Raw genomic sequence first — 26,886 nt, forward strand, 5'->3', positions numbered from 1 at the left:
AGTAGTGTTAAATGCAGTAAAGCCATATACAACAGATATGAGAATAGAGAATGAAGGGGATGGGGCCTATTCTAGGTAAGGGACTCAAAGAGGTTCACTGAGGAAATTATATTTATACAAATACATGACAGAAATGTGAGAGGGAGCCATGTAAGTCTTGGGGAAGAGTACGCTGGATAGATGAGCTAACAAGTTTCTTCCTCCAGGGCAGGTAAAAGCTTGACATATTTAACGAAGAACAAGAAGACCAATGTGGCCAGAATGAAGAGTTGAAATGAGGTTAGAGGCAGTAGCCTGGGTCCAGATTATATCAGGCCAGGGGAAGGTCATGATAAATGTGATAACACTGGAAATTTTACTAAGCATCCTTTTTTTTTTAACATCTTTATTGGAATATAATTGCTTTACAATGGTGTGTTAGTTTCTGCTTTATAACAAAGTGAATCAGCTATACATATACATATATCCCCATATCTCCTCCCTCTTGCGTTTCCCTCCCACCCTCCCTATCCCACCCCTCTAGGTGGTCACAAAGCACCGAGCTGATCTCCCTGTGCTATGTGGCTGCTTCCCACTAGCTCTCGATTTTACATTTGGTACTGTATATATGTCCATGCCACTCTCTCGCTTCGTCCCAGCTTACCCTTCCCCCTCCCCATGTCCTCAAGTCCATTCTCTACATCTGCGTCTTTATTCCTGTCCTGCCCCTAGGTTCTTCAGAACCATTTTTTTTTTTAGATTCCATATATATGTGTTAGCATACGGTATTTGTTGGTTTCTCTTTCTGACTTCACTCTGTATGACAGACTCTAGGTCCATCCACCTCACTACAAATAACTCAATTTCATTTCTTTTTATGACTGAGTAATATTCCATTGTATATATGTGCCACATCTTCTTTATCCATTCATCTGTCGATGGATACTTAGGTTGCTTCGATGTCCTGGCTACTGTAAATAGTGTTGCAAAGAACACTGTGGTACATGACTCTTTTTGAATTATGGTTTTCTCAGGGTATATGCCCAGGAGTGGGATTGCTGGGTCATATGGGAGTTCTATTTTTAGTTTTTTAAGGAACTTCCATACTGTTCTCCATAGTGGCTGTATCAATTTACATTCCCACCAACAGTGCAAGAGGGTTCCCTTTTCTCCACACCCTCTCCAGCATTTATTGTTTGTAGATTTTTAGTTGATGGCCATTCTGACTGGTGTGAGGTGATACCTCCATTTTTAAAGAAAGTGTGATTTTACTTTCTTTTTAATTATCCTTCTCATAGATATTTGCTATCATGATGATGAGAAAGAGGAGGAGGAGGAGTACCATATAGCTCTTTCCACTTCTCAATCATTCTTATTTGTCATGTAACACTTTAACCTAGTCATCCTCCTATAGGAGAGATTAGGTCATAATCCTGATCTTTAATTCAGGAAGGTTAGAAGAGGAGATGTACAGAGTGAGAGAGACAGAGAAGGAGAAAGAGAAGGAATTCCATAGCTTTTCTGATCTCTAGTCACAGAACACCCACGTCATTTAGGTTGTAATGATGGTACCTATTCTCCTCTGTTTAGATGTAGAGAGAGAAACATGGAAGGGATGTCACATTAGCAAAAACAGTTTCCAGGGCTTCTGAGTGGGAGATATGATAGCAAAAGTTAGCCCTATGGTGAAAGCTTTACCCCTTGGCCAACTTCTCCATTAGGGACAGTAGGCTCCGTACCTGGGGCCTACAATGCTTTTAGGAGGCACAGACATGTTTCACTTTCTTTTAAAATCAGAAGGAAAAATGAATATAATCCAACTTTTTATTAACATCATCATAAAATATAAAAATTTAAAAGAGAAAATAAATTAAAATACATTTTTAATATATATGTTTGGAGGAACGGCCCTCAAAGGCAAACATGCCTGTGGCTCAGAAGTCATAATGAGTCCCTGCTCAACACAACCCTCACCCCATGGTAACCTGGCTTGGGTACTTTGTCCAAATCTGTATTTGTCCAAGCTACAATACTATGAGATGTAAAATAATGGTGGCCTTTTCACACAAACATCAGGCTGCCTAAAACCAGATGTGAGCCCGTGCCCCTCATTCTCTGAACCACATTCTCTTTAGAGTGACCACTTGTTTTTGGGTGATTGATGCAGAAAAATGTAGCTAGTATTCCCCAGATTTTATGTGGGTATCCTGTCTGCTCCAGCATCATTCCTGAACCAACTTACAGTCAGATAGCTTTTTCAACAAATTTTTTCAGAAGTTTGAGAGAATATACTAGGAATTAATTTAGTGGTTATGGCTTCTTTCAGAAACATGTAAGAGTGACAGTGGATAATTTTAGAGTTTATCGTCATTGCCTTTTTTATTTTATTAATTGTGGTGGTCCTCAATGAAATTTTTTTAACTGCAGTAATCTTTTATTAATTTATTTTCAGCTTTATTGAGGTATAATTAACAAAACTGTAAGATATTTAAAGTGTACAACGTGAGGATTTATTATACATATACATTGTGAAAGGATTTCTCCCATTGACTTAACACAACTCATTGACTTAAAAAAAAAACAAACAAAAAAAATTAAGCATTTCAGAATTGTATGTAGTGGCATGACTGCATTTGTTAGGAGGGTCTAAAACTTTATTTATTAAAAAAGAAAATCCCTTTGGAGAGGCCAGAGCACACATTTGAAAAGAACCATATCACTTAAAATTTGTAGGTACCTATATTCAGTAAAATGTTTTTCTGGTCATGATAAACCCTTGTTTGTCAAGTGGAAGGGTCTTACCAAAGAGGACATACTGGGTTTATGGTGACCTGGAATCACTGAATGTTAATGTGGAAGAACTTTTAGAGTCACATAGTTTATTTCATTTTACAAGTGGCAAGCTGGGGCACAGGTACATTAAATGACTTGTTTAAGGGTGCATAGTTACTTAGTGGGAAAACCAAGATAAGAACATAGAATGCCATCCATTCTATTCCACTGCTGTTAGTAAGAATTTTCTAGGCAAAGACTCTCTAATATATGCTCAAAAGCCAAGCAAAGATAACTGGTGGTCATGTAACTATTGATGAAACCAATTCTAGATCTTGTGTCATTTCATAACAAATTAGAATTCTTGCCACTTTATCACACTGTCATTAGCAACAGTGCCTGTACCCTATCTTTTATACCTTGTCATGTGTTGCCAATGGGCTGCTAATGTACTTGTAGAGGGAAAAGAAAAATGTGTTACCATCGATTTCTCATTTAATATAATTCAGTGTCTCATTTCTTGCAATTTCTTAGAAACTCCATTGTGTATGAAATCTACTATAAATATGCTATTGTTGTGAAGGTAGAGATTACTCATTGTTTACATCTCTATTTATCCCTTTTTCCTTGTTTATAAGACACTGCTTGATAATCAGTCAGGAAATGATCATTTATTAAATCCTGACTACATCTAGCACTTGCCTAGATCTTATTGTCAGAATATAATCTGAATCTTTTCTTCTAGAATCAAAGCCTTATTTTGTAAATTCCTCAGAAAGCAGTTAAAAGATGTCAGCTGCCTTATGCATACTGTGTTTGAGTTATCTGGCCTTATACAGAGGGTGTTATCCCTAACAAGCAGAAAGTATAACATAGCACTGACAATCAGAATCTAATGGCGAGTGGTAAGGAAAACATCTGCTTTTCCAGGTTTGGTTCTTATCAACATATGGATGAAGTTGCTTCCGTACCTCATAAACATTTATTACATAGTGCTTTACTAAATTATTTTAAAATCATCATGCTTATGTTTTCCTTATTCTCTCTGATACTTTGGCAAGGTGTTTTCTTTAAAAGTTGGGTCAAAGCATTTTTATCTCACTTTTGCCTCAGTTTCTTTATCTCTGAAATACGCTAGTTAGTCCACGTTTGAGAAATGACTATACAATAAATGGACCACTGCTGCATCTTCCCATGCCACTGGCAGGCAACAGTAATTCGCCATGGTGTTCCCTTCCACTGAGCATGTGCCTTTTGAGCTTTTCTTCAATATTAAGTCTTTGATGTTGAGGTTTCATTCCCCGCAGTCCTTAAACCCTCTTTTCTGAGGCCATCATTTCTAAGGCTTAAACACTGAAGGGGCATTTAAAACCTGATTATTATCATCTTTATCCATTCAATAAATATTTATTGAGTGCCTACATTGTATTAGGCTCTGTGCTAGGAAATGTAGAACAAAATAGATTCTGCTGTCATGGCGTTTACAGTCTCCAGACAATAACAATGTTAACAAAACTAATAATTATTCCTGTGATAAATAGCATAAAATAAATGTGTATTGTGATCAAGAAGACTGATGGGAGCACCTACAAGTTTTGATAAGGGCTTCAAGGAAGGCCCTAGGAACCGATATTTATGCTGAAATGTAGGGGATAAATAAAACCAGCCACGGGGAATTCCCTGGCGGTCCAGAAAGTGCTGAGGGCCAGGGTTCGATCGCTGGTTGGGGAACTAAGATCCCACAAGCTGCGAGGCATGGCCAAAAAAATAAATAAATAAAAATCCTATATTTAAAAAATAAAACCAGCTCTGCTAAGAACCAAGGGAAGAGTAACCCAGGCAGAGAAAAGAGCATGTGCAAAGGCTCTGAGGTGGAAAACAGCTTACTTGTTTTTCTTTAAATTTCAGTTTTCCTATATGAGACATTATTTGTTTTCTCCTCACTGTCCATTTTCTTCAGGATGACAATGTGCCTAGTTAAAAATATTTTTCCCCAGCCTCCTTTGCAGTTAGCATTGGTCATGTGACACAGCTTTAATTAATAAGATGTGAGAAGATACCTGTTAGGATTTTAGGGAAAGATTTTACTTTTTTGACACAGGCACTACTCTTTTCTTCTTTTCCCACTATTCCTCTTCATCTTGAAAGCAGAGGCAATGGCTGGAGTTGCAACAACCATTCTGTCATCAGGAAGAACTTCTAAGGACGTCTTAAGACAGCATCCTTGTTAAGATGCTGAACTAACCAGCAATTAACTGTCACTTACCTTCATATATCTTATATAAAAATATAAACTCCTCTTTTTTAAGCTATACTCACTGCTTAAAAGTGAGTGAGCTAACTAATATACTAAACATAAAATTAATTGTCTAAAACAAGGTATTTTTGAAGCCAAAAGGAGGCACTATTAGTTATACCAAGATTTTAGGCATGAATCTGTTTCAGGCAAACTATGATGTATGATATCCCTAACTATAAGATTATTTTGTGGATTAGATGAGCTGATGCATATACAAATATTTAGTACACTGCCTGACATACAAGTAACACATAATACATAATATTATTGTTAAAAATGGAACTGGTAATCAGAAAAAAAATAATAGTTCATGGTATAGAACATACATTAAATTGGGGAAAAAAATGGAGAGGAGGAAGTTATCATCAAAGGCCTGTTTAGCTGACAGTTTTTAAAGTAGTTTACCCTTGGGTTTCAGTATAGAATGAGATTTATAAATAGAGAAAGTTGTCTTTCCATGACTAGCGCTGCTAGGGACCCGAAGGCCCTTTGCTATTTTCTTTGCTTGCTGTCTTCCTACACTACCACTATTTTTCTTCTGTGAATCATACCTTCACCAAAATAGTTGCTCAGATTGCGTGTCTAGTGAGAACAGAAAGCTGGTTAGGTTAGTCCAGAGGTTGACTCAGTCCTTATACGTAACTCCCCTGCAGGAAACCAGGAATACATTATTCCTCCTCACTTTATGCATGCACAGTAATCAAAAGCAGAAAAGTAGAGGAAGACAAGAGAACCTAACTCTGCTGACCACTGTTCTCTGGACTCCTCTAACCTGTGTGCCTGCATATTTTCAAGTAGCAGAAACCCTGAAAGTTATCATAAAGGTGATTTCTAAGATAGCTTCAAAAGCATTAATATATACATGAACTTCATGAGATACTCAAACATATATAGAACTGTTTTAAGACAATAATTAGAGTAAATTCTTTTCTAGCATCATCTTTGGGTGTAGGCTTCATTATTAAGAAAACCTAATTATTGTCCTTTGCCACCTACCAATATTTCCATTTGATCAACAAGTCAAATTATTCTTAAGAACAAACAAATGTCAGTAATGATATAAAATAAACACAGTGATCTCCATTTATTGGAAAGAAGATATTATCTATGAGGTATAAGCATCCATACTCCATTTGGTTTTTTATGAATACTACTTGAACAAAAATAGAATTTTTCCAGTAAATAGTTAAATCCATTCTTTCTAGTTCAACAGATAGGGAAAAACCCCTTCCTAAAAAAAATATTAAAAAGTGAAGTAAAAGATTATTACTTATAGAAAGCACTTGCAGTAAATCACTGTTTAAACTTTCTTGATGTTCTTTATCTGTCTCTTGAACATTCATAACTAACTGGAGGTTTCTTGCTTAAAGACATGCCTCTCATAAAAATAAAAATAAAATAAATTTACTCACAGCTCCCAAATTTTAGTGGGCAGGCATGGGCATCCATAGGGAAATCCTCCAAATGCATTGGACATTCAGCTCTCACCGTCAGCCTTATCGATTAAGGGAAATATGGGATACAGACAAAAGTCCTATAGATTAGATACTTTCTGTTAAATACAAGTGGGATGTTATTAACTATAGCAAATATATTAAGAAAGCAGGAGAGACAAACACAAATGGCAATGCTATACCGAGCTGTTAATAATCAAACGATCTAAAAAGAATTATTGGACTTCCCTGGTGGTGCAGTGGTTAAGAATCCACCTGCCAATGCAGGGGATATGGGTTCGAGCCCTGGTCCGGGAAGATCCCACATGCCGCGGAGCAACTAAGCCCGTGCACCACAACTACTGAGCCTGCGCTCTAGAGCCCACGAGCCACACCTACGGAGCCCATGAGCCACAACTACTGAAGCCCACGCACCTAGAGCCCATGCTCTGCAACAAAGACAAGCCACCACAATGAGAAGCCTCAGCACCACAACGAAGAGTAGACCCCGCTCACCGCGACAAGAGAAAGCCTGTGCGCAGCAACGAAGACCCAATGCAGCCAAAAATAAATAAATAAATATTTAAAAATAAAATAAAAAATAAAAAGAATTATTTACAACAATGACTGGATTCTATGCATTTTTTGGTCTGTTTTGAGAAAATAAGTGACACCTGATTTTGTATGATGGGCAAGCATTGCCCAAGTTTTCCAAAATAGGCATCATCAACTACTCCACCTACCAGAGCAAATCCTTTGAGAATAAAATGGGATGTAAGCAAATAAATACTTGCAATAATACTAATTCATCCTTGGTTGAGAAGACATGGATAACTAAGAAGAGAGGCAAATTTCTCCATTCCTAGGTGCATCTCTCCCCACCTCCTTCCCTAATATAGCACCAAATGCATAAGACAACAAAGGAATAGGTGAGGGAGGAACTGTCCTCAGGTTCTGTGAAGCTGACATTCACTTAAAGTCTCCTTTATAAGTGATTTCACTATATTCCAACCATTTAGTTTTACCTACAAATCTACTGCCTAATTGAATCCAGGACTCTGCTGAGCTTCTTTTTAGTCCCTATGTTATGGGAATGGGAATGTGAATTCTATTTATGTTTTAAAAAGGGTAGTCAGGAAAGGAATTCACTGAAATATATTTGATCTCATTTGGTGGAACCATGGAGAATTTACACCCAAATTCCTCACATAATTTTCAGAAAATATATTTACCCATATTATTAAGTAACTCTAATGTGGCAAGATGGCTTTATAACAAGTAAAATCATGAAGTGATTACAATATTAATTAAAGTAAATATGAAATGTGTAAATTAATGATTAAACTCATATACTTAAGTCAAACTATTCAGGAAAGTGGTAACACATTAGCAAAGGTGATGAGAAATGTAGGAGAAGGGGGATATAGGTTAGTTACTGATGAAGAATATTACATATAACAGGAACTATTAACTGATAAACTTTTCAGTATACACAAATCCCTCCTTAGATAATTACCAGCTGGCAGGAAAGGATACTAGATTTAGGCTCAAAAACAAGTGTAGGTTATTTTACAAGGGGAGAATATTTCAAATTTCAAATATAAATAAATCCTGCTTAGATGATCTGGAACGTTCTCAACACATCTGTCCACTGATCCTCTGCTTTCTCTCTTTCCTGTATTTTTCATTCTTTCAGTCCTATTACACTTTTACTAGTTGAGTCCAGCGTCTATCTAAAGTGGCCCTTAAAGCAGTTTTTCTTTCATTTGGGTATAAAAAGCTAGGAATTCTGGCAGCTTTCTCCAAAGTCAAAATATCACTCTATTCCCACTCGAAACACAATCCACCAAGTCTAGGAGTTGCCTTCATTACCTTTTCATAACAAAGGAATAATTGGATGGTCTAAATTACCAAATGCTGGCCAGATCTACAAAAACAACATTCCAACAAGTCATCTGGATATGAAAAAACTGCTCTTCAGAATGAGTCCTAGATAATTTTTTTTAATATTTATTTTATTTATTTATTTTATATTTTGGCTGTGTCAGGTCTTAGTTGTGGTACACAGGATCTTTGTTGTGGCATGTGGGATCTTTCGCTGCGGTCCGTGGGCTTCTCTCTAGTTGCGGCGTGCAGGCTCTGTAGTCTGCGACACACAGGCTCTCTAGCTGAGGTGCGCGAGCTCAGTAGTTGTGGCGCACGGGTTTAGTTGCCTCACAGCATGTGAGATGTTAGTTCTCCGACCAGGGATCGAACCCATGTCCGCTGCATTGGAAGGCGGATTCTTTACCACTGGACCACCAGGGAAGTCCCAAGTCCTGGATAATTCTTAATTTCTCATAAATTAGGAATATTTTTAAACAACTTTTTTTCTAAAAATATTCAAACCTTTATTCAATTCATGTTTCTTTCATTCATCCATAAATGAATGATTGGCATCCAGATTCTGGGCTTACAGTAATCTCAAAATGGGGGAAATGTTTATGGAGCAAAAATATATATGTAGTCTTCAATTTAAGCAAAATTAAGAATATTTATATTCTCAGTCTAATTAATATCATTGTGAATTAATATACTTCTTCAAAATGTATACTTCCACATGAATTTATGTTTAAAAATTTTGAACTTTTTCTATGTTCTGGTTTTTTTCTCCTTTTTAAATAGAAACATTTTCAGATATATACCATGAGATAGCTTCTAGAAATTTAATCTAGACCTTACTGGAATGCAGGAATCCATGAGGTTAATAGTAGGGAGAAGTTCCTCTATTGAATTAGAACATATTGGAGATATATATATATATTGCATTACTTATACATTGTAAACATTTTTTTTTCATTTTGTCTAATCATTTTACTTAACACTTTAATACTTGCATAATATTTCAGCCAGTTTAGTTTTCATAGTAGAGTAATTATTAAAGTTGAAAAACAGGGAAAACAGGAAACCAGATGCCCTACAATGGCCCATCAGCTTGATGATTGCCTACACATGGCAGAGAAGGTCTAGAAAAATTCACGAATGGAAGCACAGTCATCCTTACCTCATGGTGTACAACAAGGTCCCATCCTCCGTGATCCGTAGGAGCTTGTTGGGCATGGTCATGTTGTGTGCCACTGATTTCTTTCCATTGTGGAAAAAGGTATCCGGAGTCCAGATTTTACTTGCCATTAGGTTATTTAACCGGAGTACCGTCATGGGTCCTTTAAATTTTAACCTTTCATCCTTCCAGCTTTGACGGAAGAATACATCTATTGTATATTCCTAGGTAATTTTGGAAAATGGCAAAGAGTTCACGGTGCTGTATTTTGCAATGCAAATGGCTTACACAGACGATGCATAATTTTTGCAACTTTAGAAGCAAAATTTGACCTAGACGATGTTCCTAGAAGTAAACTTGTGGGGGCCTGTACATAATGGTATCAGGTGAATCGTTGGTTGACATAATCACTTTAAACATATCTAAATGCCTGAATTACTTTTTGGTGAGAAAACTTCTGCTGAGTATCTCCTCAGACATGTGAAAGGAAACTAGCACCCTATTCCCACCACCACCTCCACCACATCAGTACTCGAAGAGATAGAATATATTGCAAGGAAAACAAAACTCATGTTACAGATTATTACATACAGGAAAATGTTTAAGTTAGGCAATTCTAGTTATAAAAATAAAGCATTTGGGGGGCCCTCTCACGGTAAACCCCACACCCAGTCCCAAGACATCCATGGTGCTAATGTGGATGTGATAATCCCATCTTCTTTTTGGCTAAGTGAACATTTTTTTCCACAAATAATGTATACAGATTTTCAGTTCTACACAGTGAAGAAGATTATGAAAATAAGAAATTGTTTCACTGGTAATTTGCATACTTTCCAAGAAAAAAAGAAAAGAATGCAGAATATGCGGGTGTGTGTGAGTGTGTGTTTGTGAGTATATATATATATGTGTGTATGAGACACAGGAGAAATGTGTGAAGCTCATCATCATTCACAGCCAGGGAATCTATTTATTTGAATAAGCACAGCATTCCTCATGGCAAGACCCAGAGACAAACATCTGCTAATCTGAAAACAAGCAATGTGATTTACCAGCTCCTAAAATTGAAAGGGGTAATAATATCCATCTTCCTTGCAGGACTTGCTACACTGACACTAAAATTGGAAGTCAGTGGTTTGAAATAAAGATTACCACATTCTCCATTAATCTTAGAATGCTCCAAACTGGAAGGAAAACTAACTTGAAAACATCATGCTCCGTTTTCTTAATCCCCTAAACCCTGATGCATCAGAAAGCTGTTTTTTAAAATCTTTTATACACATCGTCTTTAGCACATGCACAATAGTGTCTGTGTTCAGGCTTTTTGTGCACGAATTTTACTACCTGTCTCTTTCCCAGGGTTAATGCAAGTTTGGGTAAAGACTGAATGAAGATTTTCAAAGCACACATTTGACATTGCTGAGCCCTTACTGATCAGGTAACTAAGAATTATTATTGGTTAGTCTATAATGTACCAGGCGTAGTGGTAAATGCAATTGAGATAGAAACAAAAAAGTGTAACAGGACACCAGTCTATCTTTGCAGGCAAGAGAAGTTACTTTGTTTGTTTTTTCTGTCTGGAAGTGTCAGATGAGAGGCACTGGGATACCTGGCACAGGAATTTACTTAGAAACATTTATTATGCATCTGTTAAATTCGGCAGAGGGAGAAACTGTTTGGACTTGGAAGCTATAGGAAAAACTTGTGGAGGAGTAAAATGGGTTTAGAATAGTATTTTCCATGAGGAGAGAAATGAGGGGAGTGCCTGTGGATTATATCAGGAAAAGATCCAGAGTAGCAGTGCTTGCTAGGGAAGCAGAGCGGATGGGTTTACTCTGGGCTGTGCATGTTCTCTTCTCTGGACAATAGAGAAGCTTCTGAGATAGGGCTATGATAATGATGCTATTTCTGTTACTCAGGAATCAGCGCTCTATAGTTTATCCAACTGAACAACTTTAGCCTGGTCAGCAGTGGAGGCAACAGTCTCTCGTAAACCAAGGTTCCAAGGATGTCTAAACTGACCATATTCCCATGAATCTGAAACATTTGTTCCCTTGTTGCTTGCTCCAAGGAGATTTTTGAATATAAAATAAATGTTACATATAAAATAAACTTAAAATATATTTATCATCAAGTGTTTGACAAGATATATCCCAAAGGCAAAGATTCCAAAAACTTATGTCAAAACTTGCCAAGGTCCTAAGGTTTACAAGTTTATCATATTTACAGCTAGCTTTATTTACCTGTGATAATGGTGGACAATGAAATCCCCAAATTCATTTAAGATGCTCTCTTTTCGAATACTGTCCTAGTTACACAAGCATGCATGTGCACACACACACATACACGAGTACAAGGGGCAAAATTAACTAGATTAGCTTCCATTTCCATGATTTCCTCTGTTAGAAGTGGAAATGAAAACTGATATAAAGCAGTTGATCATGATCACCTCTTGCCTAAAAAAGAGTGTATTTGGTCTCCCATATTCTGAGAATGGCCCCTGCAATATTGCCATGGTAGCAGCATGCAGCTCCCAGCAGTTCCTTGTATAGTGTGACCTCTCCCCATGGTCGAAATTCATTAGACCAAGATGGGCCAGAGCCCGTTCTTTAGGAAGCTGGAACAAGAAGGAGAGGGTAGAGCCAGAGCATAATGGTTACAAATGTAAATTCTAAGTCTGCTAACTAGAACTGAATCGTCCCTCTGCCAGATGAATGGCCTTAGGTCATTTTCTTATTTTCTCTAATGCCCTAGTTGCCAATTTATAAAGTGGGGATCATGGAAATACTTATTTCACTTTCCTGTTGTGAGAAGTGTCAACACAAGTGAACAGCTTACAAGATGTCTAGAGCAGTGGTCTCCAAACTTTTTGGCACCCAGGGACCGGTTTCGTGGAAGACAATTTTTCCACGGACCATGGTGGGTGAGGGGCAGGGGGATAGTTTAGGCGGTAACGCAAGCGATGGTTCAGGCGGGAATGGGAGCGATGGGGAGCGGCAGATGAGGCTTCGCTCGCTTGTCCGCTGCTCACCTCCTGCTGTGCGGCCCGGTTCCTAACAGGCCGCGGACTGGCATCAGTCCGCTGCCCGGGGGTTGGGGACCCCTAGTCTAGAGCACAGAAGTTCTCAGTAAACATTAAAAGTTATTGTCTCCCTTTTTTTTTTTTTTATCAACACAAATTTATATTAGATTTCTAGGTAGCTGGGAATGGAAAAAGTGCTATTTCTTTGGAAGGGTGGTAGGACAGAAAACCTGAAGAAAGTGAGAAAGTGGTCATAACTAAGCAAAACAAAAGAAGAAGGCAAAACAGAAGACTCCACAGAAAAGTGCCTGAACAAATAAGAAGCTCTGGTGAACACTTTGTTCAGGGTTCAGTGTTCTAGCCCACACCACTTGAGTGAAAATTCTCTCCAAGTTACCCTGTTCAATAGAGTAGGACCCTAGAGAATATGAGCCTTTTTCTGAAGACTGGGACAAAACATCCGTTATATTCCTAAATAAATATTGTACTGAAGCGTTCCCGCTTGCACCATTTATTACTGTCTGTGTGTGCTTTGATTTAATACATTTTAAGCGCTATGGAAAACAGGGCTGTATGATTGTGCTGCCTGGATATTTCTGTCAGAACCTAGTGCCCTGGGAATGTGAGGTTTGATTGCCAATTAATGGTTTTTAAAATAAAGTTAAGGAGTTGTCCTAATTTTGTTTTCTATTCCAGATAAAGTCAAATGCCTTGGGAGCTGTGGAGTCTCTAAGGACGGACAAGGCGAGTTCAAGTTGCTACCTAGCTGGGTCACTTTTCTCCTCTGGAAAATGTGGGTAATAATAACACTTAGCTAAAATGTTGGCAGGAGGATTAGAAGAAATATGATCAATAAAACCCTTAGCACAGTGCCTAACATATTGTAAGCATTCAATAGTGTTGAATGTTGTTATGGTTATTATTATTAATTAGATATTTTATTAGCGCTCAGTTTAAAAACTACATTTCATGTCTTGAAAAATAGCTTTGTCATTCTGCCTTTTAATTTTGATAGCCTCTAAATCATACTGCTCTTTCTTACAGATAATTCCCCAGTAATGTAGTTTAAATGATTAATCTTCTCAAAGTGGTAAGGTACAGTTTCTGCTTGTCACTTAGGAAACCAGTTGCAGACCTATGGCTAATTTGATCCCTTGATAGAACAATTCAAATATTGTCTTGTTCAAGAGTTTTAGGCAAAACAGTATCACTGGTTTAGACTCCGTTCCCATCTTCCTACCTGATATTTGATCAAAGGCCATAAATAAAAAGTAATTCATGATAATCTTAGGGTTAATGGTGTATCCAAAATCCTAGAGTGCATCTTTTGTCTAAGACAAAAGACATCATTGGTTCCTAAGATCATACTTAATCTGAACCAATAACTCAAAGGTATGCCAAATATTTTTAAGAGAAAACTTTTTGATTGCATATGGCTTTATTTGGGCACTGTCCCTAACAACTTCTATCAAGCATCTACTCTTTGTGAGACATCATGCTAGGTGCCAGAGATAGAGAGAGAAAAGTTATTTATTATTATTATTAGGAGTAATATCATTATCAGTACGTGCTCTTTGTAATGCTTCATCCCCTCTCTCAGTGTTTCCATCTATGAGAAGAGAGCTTCACCAGTGTAAAACTTCCGAAAGTTCTCCTTTATCTCACACTCTTCTATTTGGGGAGGGGAGAGAGGAGGAATAATTTAATTTGACAGGAGAATTTGGAAGGAGAAATCAATCTTGCCTATCTCAGCCTCTTCCTCTTGTCTTCTGCATTTTGGATGCTGGCTGTCCATTAGACTCACAAATGCAGCTGTGTTCCTCTATGCTAGAAGTTTTACATGGACAGTCTACACCCTCGCAGAGGGAAGCCAACACTGCCTGCTGATGGGGTGGGTTAATCTGACTGGTGTTTACACTCTGGAAACTCACTTGTCTGCAGATATGAGCCACCTTTTGCAATACCATCATTATTAGTAATAAAGATGATATTCTCATTTTCCATATCCCTTACACTGTGGCCTTATTTCTCAAAAGGTTCAGGATTCAGGTAAGAAAGAGGGTGTTATTTACTGAGTTTCAGAAGACCTTAATTTTTAAAAGATAATATAGACTCCTAAGCCTTTCACCAAATAAGTAGAAATTCAACACTTACTGTAAAACAGCAATGCACTGTTACTGTGAGGGATGCAAAACAAGAGTGCCTTTATGTTTTTTGGCATCACTTTAGGAAAATAAGATATTTATGTAAGATAAATAACTTTACAAAGCAGTGTGCAAAAGCTAAATTGTACTTTACAGTCAATAAATGTGATTATAATGCAGAAAGGAAAAGTTAACTTGTTATTGGATTAATTAAAAAAAAAGTTTTCATCAAGCATTTGGGTCCTGATTAGGGCTTTTGTGGAAATACAGAATTTAGATGGGTGGAGAATAGAGGAAATTTCCACAAAGAGTGCATGGCATGATAAAGGGTTCAGAGGCAAAATAATAATAGCTACTATTTATTGAGCGCCATCAATAGACCATTATTTACATATCTCATTTAAAATTCCTAACAGTCTTACAAGGATAGGTAATTATAATAATATACCACTTTAGAGACTTTGAGCCTTACAACCTTAACTGATTTGCCCAAGGTCATGCTGCTGTTAGTGATGAATTTGAATTCAGCCAGCCTGAATCCTAGAGCCAATCCTGCTAACTAACCCCCAGTGTTATGCCTCACAGAAAGTAGTACTAACGTAAATAACTAAATAGTAAATATTGGGAACAAGTGAGGTCTAGTGGTAAATCGTGTATGGATTGTATGGGATACAGGAAGAGGAGTTTAAATTTGACTTTAAATTTGACTAGGATCTATTAAATGTTCTTGATTAGAAAAGTAGCATGAGAGAATAGGGTGGTGGAAAGACTGAGTTCCAATATGGGAGAATCACAATAGGTCCTCAGACCGCAATCAATCTAGCAAAAATAATTGTATCACACAGTATTTCAATAAAGTGGTCTACAGACTGACCACACTGACAAAATGAATTGCCAGAGGAATAAATCCACAATTATGGCTAACTTTTATATTTCTATTTCTTACACAGTAATAATGGCTGACATTTGTTGAGTGCTCATGATACGCCAATGATTTTTAAGTGCTTTTCATGTATTAATTTGTTTAATACTTGTGATAACCCCATGAAGTATTATTATGATTACTCCCATTTTACATCTGAAGAAACTGAGGCAGAGACATATTAAGCAACTTCCCCAAGGATACACTCTTATAAGTGGAGGAGCTGGGATTATAAACCCAGGCATTCTGGTTCAGAGATCTGTCTTCTTACCTAGCACTCTGCTGTCTCTCATATGCTCCACTGACTCTAATTTGTACAGTTGGTGCATTTCATAACCTCTCTTATCCTAAGCCAGCATTTCCCAATGTATGACTCACAGACTGTCAACAAGTATCACTTGAAGGAAAGGGTTTTGGACAAATATGATTGGAACACACTAGATTAAATGCAGTTAAACAGTTTACCTTACCTCAGGGCTGGTCAGAGCTTTAACCCTGCCAAGCTGGGTGCCCTGTGAATTTCCACCCTTTGGGAAATGCTGGTCTAAATTGATATTTTCTGTAACTTTTATTCTGAATCATCTGAGCTACTATGAAATCAGAAGACTTTAATGTTAAGGTGGTATCAACAAAAGGCATTTCAAAAATAGTATTTAATTAATATATCTTCAAAATATCCATAACGATGTATCTTCACGGCCTCTTTATGATTTTTTGCTTATACAGGAGCTTGTCTGTTCTGAGTTCAGAAATATTATACAATATCTGCAGAGCTCTACGGATTTACCAACTCCCATCAGACAGAAGAGAAATTCATGTTAGTTCATTTGGGTTGGGAAAAGAGAGAACAGGTATGTATTCATTTTATTCTCACTCTTGGTAATAATTTAACGATTGCCTTTTGCAATGAAGCTGAACCTTTCCCACAGGTGTTATTTCATTCTCTGTCTAATTCTGGTCAAGTATTCATTCAGCTTTTAAACACATTTCTCCTTTTTAACCAAAAATAATTCAACAATTGCAGTGTTTATGGCTGTTTTATAATAGCTGTGGCTAGCCAGAAACCTAGCATCCTTCAATCAGTATGTCCTCCTAACTAAAATATAAGACAGTACTTGTCTCGCAGAACATAAACCAAGGCAAAGGAATAATTTCAGGTATGGAACAAAAGAAGACTGCAGTGGTTGATAACCATAAATAGGCCTGGTCTGGAAAGTAAATGGGTATTTTCTATTACATAAATATTATATGTATTACATGTTTCATATTGTGCACACAGAGAGACACAAAGATATAGCCAAGGCATCGTGAGCTGCTTCCTAAATACCTAATCTATATTTTTTCTTTCAAAAGTTAAATTTAGAAAATACCCCAGAAAAACCAAAAATGCAGTCACTTACCATATCATGGTCTGAAACGGGTCCGAAACTGGTGACGAAGATGTCAGTCTTCACTTCAGTTACACGCTCTGATGAAGCAGGAAATTGGGACAGTGAATGTCTATCAACAGCCCTTATTAGATCTCACCACCACAAACTCACACCCAAATGGGAAATTTATAGGCTTTGATTAGCTATTTCTAAAATTAGTCCACTGTGAAGTCCTGATAATTTACTGCTTACACATGAAATTTCACAGTGAATATCTTTCCATGGAAAAATGGAGCCTAAATATGCCACTTTGGGAGACAGATTTTATGGAGAGGTCAGATGATGCTTAATGAATTCTTTAAGAATGGACACACTTTCCTGAATGATACCAAGCCATTTCATATTATAATAAAAATATGTTAGCGTATGGATATGGTTTGAGCTTAAATAGTCTTATACAGCTCTCCAGATGCTCCAGGTACTTCGGCTACTCTTGGGAAGTATATAGTGTACTGTAGTGAGCTTTATTAACTGTTTAAGGACTCAAGGGTATGTTTTATAAATGATTGCTTTCTGGCACTAAATCATAACTTAATTATCCAAATTACTCCCTGGGAAAAAAAAATCTGACAACCTATATAAGTTTCTTCAGTTTTGAGGATGAGAAGAACATATTACGGTACAGCAAAAGTTCATTTAATAGATTCCATTTCAAGCTCAATGTGATTTTATGTTATTGGTCTCTGAGGCATATATTTCAACCAATAAAACATATGTATTATAGTTTGGTGACAACTCAACACAGATATTTTCAAGGAAATACAGTCACTCACCAAAAAAAAAAAAAGAAAAAAATTTTGCCTGTATAAAAGGAAACACTTTGTTAAGAGGTGAAAATGAAAAAAGATGACTCCGTAATTTTCAACTTTAGCTCTGAGATATAACAGTCCAGTATTTTAAGCAATTCATTTCATTTATCAGGACATTTGTATCTTTGGTATAGGACATTAAAAAGGTGATCCAATACATGCAATAAGAATTCTTTTGAAAATCAAAACTTTTATCCCTTAGCAATTCACTTGTAAACAGTTAATACTTTCAATATAAATTTGGCTCAACAAATGATATAATAATTTTGAGGTGGAGATAGTCGCCTCAATAACCAATCTAATATTTTTAGGCCATTTCCCCCCCAACAATTTGACTGGCTCCAAAATGCTTAAATGAGCCCCCTGACATAAAGTTATGTGGGGTTTACTGTTTAACGCTTCAAGATAGAGGAGGTAGTTTGAGACAAAGAGAAGAATAGAGATATGTTTTTAGAACTCATTTCCAACCTCAGCTTTAACATCCAACATCCTGCAGCAACTGCGTCGCTTAAGAAGAGCAGCTGTCAGCAATAAGTCTCAGCTGTAATAACCACTTGCCTCTCATACCAGTCCCCCTTCTCACCCCTTCCAGCAGTCACTTCCCCAGTGTATACATCTCTCTACTGCACACTGTCTTTCCATATATATATATTTTTTACTAGACTGATTCTTTTCTTAGTTTAAATATCTGTTATTTCTTAAGACTCCATCAAGAGCTCACACTTTATTAGAATGTCAGGAATGACTTTCAATTAAAAACCATAATGAAAAGAAAATATATGCTATCTAGTCACAAAAGCTAGAATCTATCTTATTAATTGAGCTCACTTTCATCTTTCTCTTTCAAGATTTCCCCTTCTAGATCAAGCAAAAAACCTCATTTTGTTCCCAAGTTTGAGTTTTGGTTCTCTCCAGATTATAAACTATAAGATTTATGGTGAATATCTTACAGATTTGAGTGACACTTATGGAATTAAAATTATGTCCTTTCTTTCATTTTTATTTTTACGGCAGAGATCTGTCATTAAATGCATAATCATTTGGGAAATATACACGAATCTCAGTTTGCACACTTGCAAGTGCTTGGTGGTGCGGGATGGTTCTCTTGGACTCCTTTATCACTATTATCCATTTCGGGGGTGTGAGGAGGGTATAATTTCTGTACTTTAAGGTAACTCCCCAAGGTAGCTAGCTTTACAAAACTTGGCTTACCAGATGTTTTAGGGGCAACCAATCTTTTCTTTTTTTTTTTTTTAAATGCTGGAGAGGGTGTGAAGAAAAGGGAACCCTCCTACACTGTTGGTGGGAATGTAAATTGGTACAGCCACTATGGAGAACAGTATGGAGGTTCCTTAAAAAACTAAAAATAGAGCTACCATATGATCCAGCAGAGAAATCCATAATTCAAAAATATACATGCACCCCAATGTTCATAGCAGCACTGTTTATAATAGCCAGGACATGGAAGCAACATAAATGTCCATCAATAGAGGAGTGGGTAAAGAAGATGTGGTACATATATACAATGGAATATTACTCAGCCATGAAAAGAATGAAATAATGCCATTTGCAGCAACATGGATGGACCTACAGATTGTCATACTGAGTGAAGTAAGTCAGACAGAAAAAGACAAATACCATATATCACCTATATGTGGAATCTAAAAAATAGGGTACAAACAAACTTATTTACAAAACAGAAATAGAGTTACAGATGTAGAAAACAAACTTATGGTTACCAGGGGGTAAGGTGGGGGAGGGACAAATTGGGAGATTGTGATTGACACATACACACCACAAATCTGTTTTATCTAGCATGATAAAATGCTCTGAAGAAGTGAGCTATCCACTTGCCAAATATATGGACTATTTCCCTCTGCTGATTTTAGATTGTTAGCAGATGATTCCATCTTTAACTTGTGGGGGTAAGATAATCAGAAGAGGAGAACACTCACTTTCTATATTTTCCCTTCTAATATATTTCCCTTGTCACACATCCAAACAGTTTTCTTTGATTTGTCATCAGCTGTTAGTAAGTATGCAGTGGAACAAGAAGTTTCCATTGCTGTAAAACTCTGCTTATTACGTATGCCTCCGAAAGATTTGTCTTGGACATTAGCATGCTAATGTCTCTAAGAAACCATGTTTTAAATAAATGTGGTCAACATCATCTACCCCTGTGTTTCCCAAACTTACTTGGGAATGCTACTCTAAAACATTGCAAAAGCTTTAGGGTAAGCATGAGGCCCATATAACATATTATGTTGTTTATAAAAAATTTTAAAAGTTCATAGTATAAGTTCAGAAACTTCAGAAAAATATTTTTAAAAATTTAAATTCCCTGAAATACCACCTTCCACATAAATCCACTGTTAATATCTTGATGTATTCCCTTACATATTTTTTTCTATTCAAATATATACTTAATGATTATCCTCAAACCACATTCTCACTCAGTTGAGTACAGTCTCAGAGACAAGGAATAGGATCCTTTGACCAAAGTGTGTCTTTCACTCCAGCTCACCAGGGAGTCCATGAGTGGCATGTGAAGTCGTTCTGCTTTAAGATAGAAAGTTTATAATCTGGAGTGCAAAGGTTCAAGATAGAGGGTTGTTGTGAATCAACTTCAACCAAACTGTAAATAGAGGCATGGTTAACTTGCTTTTTTGACAAAGAAATGGTGGTTTGAAATCAAGTGCTCTTCAGGTGTACCAGGCTTAAATGGAAGATGAGCTCATACCTATGTGCTTTGGCTGAGAGCTAGGGCAATTGCTGAGGAAACTTATTTTTTCCCAATTCCAGAAAAACTTTGTCATCCCCCCCGCCAACATGAAATCCCTGTTGTAGGGGTTATATATATATAATATACATATATAATTTATTATTTAAGGAACATTGAAACAGAATTTAAATCACGTGCTCTAATACTAGACTTTATTGACTTAGCATTAGACTCTGAAGTGTTATTAGAAATACCTATAAAGTACTCAAGGCCTTTCTATGGGTCACATGAGGAAAAGTCAAAATATTTTTATGCTTCGATATATTCTATTTAAGAGCATACAGCATGAGTCAGGAACTTCTGATGAAGTTCAGCTAGGAAGATTATACACCTAGCCAAAGTTAAACATGAATGAACCTCTTATGTAATGAGGAAATTGTATGCAAGTGGAAATCAATTAAAATAACTCAGTTGGAAGAAACGTTCAGAGAGTAGATTAATCAGCAAATAATTTTTTTCAATCAAATATTTTCATCACAATAATCCTTCTCTGTCCAATGTAAAAAAATCAAGATTCTTTCAAATTAGTATAACTGAATACACATGTTCAAGTTTTCAAAGGATAAAGATAGAATGGAATTATATAAAATGAGATTATGATGATGATGGTTGTTATTGCAGTGACTAAGAATATCTTAAGATAGTACATCAATGTAAATGAAGTTTATGATGATAAATTAATTAAAATCAGTCTTTGAACAAGCACACTCTTCAAAGACATGTTTTACATACAACATATATATATATATATATAATTTATATAACATATATGAGCACACACACATATATGTACACAAACACACATATATGTATACATATATATACACACTATATTATATCCCTCTATAACAGCTAGACAGCAGTAAATCTGTTTTTACTGGGGATTTCCTACAATGTTGATATCCTGCTGATAAGTATTGAAGTAACAGATGTTTTGAAGTGATAATTCAAAAAGATGATTAGTGCTTGAGGCAGAAATGAGAAAAGCAGTGCAGTATAGTGAGTAATAAGCACATTGGATTAAGAGTCAAAACACTTGGATTTTAACTCTGATTTTCCTAGAGAACAAGCTGTGTGACTTTAGGTACAATCCTTTAATGTCCCTGAGACTGTTTCATCACTTCTTCAATGAAGAAATAATACCCGCAAAGCCAACTCCATTGCATTAGAGTGAGGGTCAAATAAGATTGTAATGCGAAAAACACTTTGAGATGTATTTACTGGGTACATTAATTTAGTCAACAAATGTTTACTGAGCATTTTCTATGTGCCAGGAAGGCACTGTTCTAGGTAATAGTAATATCGATACATTGGTGAGCAAAAGTACAATTGCTCCTTTTCTTCTGTAGCATATCTCACAATCTTAGGTAAAACATATTTTAGGTAAATAGGTTAGAGACATAGATAGATAGGTAGGTAGATAGATAGATAGGAAGAATTACATACGTAGTTGTGTACGAACACATATGCACAAACTATACTAGTTAATGTCAGATCATTATAAATGTTCTGAAAGAGTGTCTTTGAAGAGATGACATTTGAACTGCAACCTAAAAGGTGAGAAAAATTCAAGGATGAACAGAGACAGGGAAAGACATTTCAGGGAGAGGAAAGAATAAGGCAAAGATCTGAGGTGAGAATAGATGCGCTTGACTTAAGAAACAGAAAGTCCAGTACATCTGGAGCTTGGTGATGCTGATGATCACGGTACAAGATGACACTCTAGAGGAAAGAGGGGCCACACCTAAAGAGCTTCTTATAGAAGCAGCTGACCTTTGTTCTAATGCAATAAGAAGTCTTTGGGTAATGAAGTGAAGGAATGTTACTTGCAGTTTAAGAGGACAGCTGATGTGTGAAGAGTGGATTTTAAGAGTGACTGTAATTTTAAAAATAATGGAAGAGGGAATCAATAGTGAAGAATGGTAGGTGGTGTTTTCTTAGGAATCCCTATTACAACAATTTATTTAATATGGCATTGGCCCTATTTTCACTGGAAATGCTGTCTATTGAGGAACTCAGAGTAATATTCACTGGGGCCAGTTCCGTGTACTCAGAACTTATGAAGGAGGTTTATTGCCTCCTTCAAGCTACTTTGCTTCTATTAATTCACAGAGGCAGTCACTATATGGAGAATGAATTGGCTAACATTAGTCATCATAATAAAGTATTTCTTAAAACCCTGCTTTGAAATGGTCCTGTTTGGAAATTGAAAATATCCTGAGCTCCCTACATAACCATCAGTTTATACTCCTGGATGGGACAATGTCTCAGCTCCCTGCCAGTCTGCCTGGAGCAACATTTTTTGCTCCTTGTCCTTCATTTCCATTCCCTTAATTCTTTAGAATAGTTGGCAATTTTCCCCTCCCTGATAACGTAGAGCAACTTAATGTTGGTGATATTCAGCTACTAAACCTGGATATGGGGTAGAAAATCACATTTCGAGGTGTCTAACCAATTCCTGGTCCTTTGTGTTTTCAGATTCCAAGAACTCAGATGATACAAGAATCTCCCAGGGAAAAAAAGGTAAAGTTTATTACAGGAGACATTTATTTCATCTCAATTGAGAATTTGCCTCCTTCCCTCCTTATATCATGGCATTTTCTATTGGGAGAGAGCAAAGCTGTAGAGAAGAATGTGATTGCTGTGTTGGAGGAATAGGTTTCTTTTGGTCTGTAGAAGTCTTGATCAAAATTGCCTAACCTGCAGTAGCTTTAAGGTATCCTACTTTCTGTTCCTATTATTGAATTTTAATTATATGAGAATAATAATATAATATCATTATATATTATATATATATTATGGAGGGATATGGCATCCACTTAGGACTTGGTTTTAAGTTTTTCAAAATGGCAGAGTCCATGACTATTAACAATGAGATTCTTACCTCAGAAACATTACAAACACTCTTTTTCAAATAAAGAACTCAAGTTCAGGCTGCAAAAAAAAATCATATACAGAAAAAATATATATGTATATTTTTTAATATTTCACATTGGTTCTAGAATCAAGATAGGAAATGGAAACTATATAAAAAGTCCAAAAGTAACTGCACAAAATATAAACTGCAGCTGTTTATTAATAATTTGGCCTTTATAACTTCAGCAAAATCTCAGTGGCTACATTTTATCTTAGGAAATGCTTGGCAAGATGATTTATATACAATAGGAAAAGATGGAAGGAGAAAGTTTCTAAATATGCTAGAACATTCCTCTGGGCATCTCAGTTGGATTCATTAGATGAGCTGGCTTCATGAGCTGACTGGATTTCTCAGCCAGTAAAGGTTAAAAGGTGTTCTCTGTTCATTTTAACAATTCCTCTTGGGTTTTTGGTAACTGCTTTTTCTCTAAAATTCAACTGAATTATAGAATGTCTAGATATAGTATTTCATTGGAAATAGATTGCATTATGCCAAAGTCTGAGCATCTGCTCCACACCTTGCATTAAAAGCACCAGATACACCTATAGAAAATTCAAAGAGAAGAGTTCCAGAGTAGAATTTCAAAAGCTGATACGAAAAGCCATTATCTGGTAAAGAAAATGTAACAACAACAATAAAAAAATATTGGATAAATCTAACCTTTTTAAATTTGGGTGGGGGTATTGTCAGTAATTTAGAATCTTTTTATTTTATTGAAGGCAAACACATTGTGACACAGATATCTTGCCCTGTAAATTTTAGAAATTCTGGCTTTTTAATATAAATACAAAATGTGTGTTTTAAGTTAGGTGAACATGAATAAAATGGTTGCCTCTGATCTCAACATCACACAGGATACAAAAACATAATAAAATATCACATGAATATCAGATATCATCTTGAGATAGAACAAAGTCTAGTCACCTAAAGTTTAGAGTTGCACAAAATTTCACAAGTTAATCTGATTTTTTTTCTCCAGAACACTCTTAGTTTCCCACCTTTACTTATTTTGACCTAAAGAAACATAACCCAATATCCCAAGCTAATTCCCCAAGGAGCCCGTACCGCCTTGCCAGTAGCACTCATATCCAACCCAGTCTCCTTGCCTTGTTGGAGATGCTTATATCTTAAAGCTAAGATTTCTGGCAATAATTGGGCTAAATGAAGTCTAAAAGGTCTCATACAGGCATAAAAAATCAAAAATTGGGAAAATTAAGAAGATAAGGAGTAAGTCTGCTTTGAAGCATAGATTGTTTGTTAAATAGTATGTCGTGCTAAAATACCTTGAGAGAAAAATCCCAGCTACATTCCAGTCACAAATACTCACCTAACTGATAGCTTCAATTAAGTAAAATCTAAAACAAACAAAAAAATTCCCCCCAATTCTATAACACTTCTAGGAGAAAGAAGAAAATCTTAACTAAATGTGTTAAGCATCTAGTAGGAATAAAGCCCATTCTCTACCTACATTCCTACCTACCTGTTTACTTATTTACTTCTCGCCCCATCCATCTGGGTTTGTCACATGATGAGTACACACGTGCACTCTTTCAAAAGAAAGAGAGATGTAGCCTGTACATATGGTGTGGCAGAACGGAAGGGAAAGATGTCACTGGAAGGGCATTACTTCTTAAAAATCTGAAAACTTTCTTCAGAATGTAGTTTTGGATCTATGTTTTTGGATTTTTCTTACTCCCTCTCCCAGAGTGCAGGGAAAGCCAAAATGATGGTGGCTGAAATTTAACCCAGATAGGTGCAATTCAGGGGGAGCATCATTTAATTTTTTAGGAAGTTGGAGAAAATTCAGGCTTCTTTCGTTTATTAGATTCAGAGTCAATAAGGAGAAACCTTGAGGAAATGGATTTTCTCAGAAGGTGGTTGGTTTGGTCTTGATTTAAAACGAAAAGAGGAATCTTGATTAACCAAGGAACACCCGAGCCTACCCATCCTCCTGCCACAGCTGCCTTTTCCATTTTCTCTTAAGTTGCTCTCCTTCGCCTTCTCCAGCCCTCTCACTTTTCTCTGTTCTTTCTCCTTATTTTCAATACCCTCTTTTGCTCTCCTTTCTTCTGTAACCTTTTCTTTCTTCTCTTGCCACTTTTTTTTTTTTTCTGGATTTTACCTCCTCCCCTCCCTCAACCATTTTATTCTTCTCTAGTGACCATGCTTTAGGCAAGAGCTTTTCAAATTCTTCAGGCCCTGGTTGCAAGGAAGAACCAGCCCTCCACATCTTGCCCTCAAAGAAAGAGATATTAAATGAGAATGAATCCAACAATCACTGACAGTTTCAATTTGTATTTTCTGAGTACTGACTATTTCAATTCAAGTCTATTTAAAGGTTTCTTCATTAATTTTATACTTAAAATATGAACTTGCCAACATATTTTTCTGTTTACATCCCTGAATAGAGTATATTATTAGAATTCCACACAGTCTATCCTTTTTAGTTCTTTTATCTCATTTAAAAAGATAAGTGTCTTCCAGGATATCTCTCTTTATGTTGCCCTTTTCTTTCTACTTTCTCAGGATTGCTCTTGACCCTGAAAAGACAGCCTTTTTAAATAGTGTTACAATATCTGTAACTGATTCCTATCATCTGGATGAACCATGTTATATATCTGTTTTCTTAGTTATTGGATCCAGGGTGTACATCTCCAAAGAATAATGTTACACTTTTGGATGCTGTGTTTCTGAAAAACAGGTCATGATGAATCTGCATGTACAAGAGTTTCTTACATTAGTCTCAAGTCTTAGCTTATCACATTTCTATATTTTCTCAAGACATTCAGAACAAAATATCCCTGCCTTCTGCACAATGTTGTTATTTTTATAAAACCAGACTTTTATCACAATAAAGAAGAGAGTGGGCTCCTATCTCTTGCGAGAGAAGATTATCCCAGCTGTGAACATGAACCTTCTAAGAGGAAATTTTTACCGCCTTATAAGCTAATGATAATCTTTCACGTATTGCCTCTACATAGTTTTTACATCTGAAAGCAAACGGATCATGTAAAAAAATCCATGTTTATAATGGAGAGCTACTAGAATGCATGTCATACTTAGCTTACCAGAAATCTATGATAAAGAAATAAAATTAAATAATTTTGCAGAAATATATACATTAGATAATTTCAATTTATAGCATCCAAAAATCATGGTGTTAACATTTTTCTCTATTCTGTAGCTGATTATGTTTTCTAAAACATCTAAAATCTGTGCTTAATATTTAAGATGTTTTCTGAAGACAGATAAACATTCTCAAAATGTATTTAAACGTGTTAATGATTCTGGAGATATATGTAGTAAACACATGCTATATATGTAATAAACACATGCCATT

General features: G+C 36.3%; 1 protein-coding gene across 2 annotated transcripts in view; it reads right to left on the bottom strand.

The window, feature by feature from the left end:
• The window catches only part of GABRA1 (gamma-aminobutyric acid type A receptor subunit alpha1), a 63,318-nt gene that overhangs the window by 23,807 nt on the left and 12,625 nt on the right, over positions 1–26,886 (bottom strand). For both annotated transcript variants that reach the window (XM_082456497.1, XM_082456498.1), the window contains exons 4-6: positions 17,009–17,076; positions 9,527–9,747; positions 6,463–6,545 (exon numbers count right to left, since the gene is read on the bottom strand). In XM_082456497.1, the coding sequence (XP_082312623.1) occupies positions 6,463–6,545; positions 9,527–9,747; positions 17,009–17,076 (372 nt within the window). The remainder of the gene's footprint in view (positions 1–6,462; positions 6,546–9,526; positions 9,748–17,008; positions 17,077–26,886) is intronic.

Source organism: Balaenoptera physalus, assembly GCF_965194825.1.
Source record: "Balaenoptera physalus genome assembly, chromosome: 3".
Taxonomy (NCBI): Eukaryota; Metazoa; Chordata; class Mammalia; order Artiodactyla; family Balaenopteridae; genus Balaenoptera; species Balaenoptera physalus.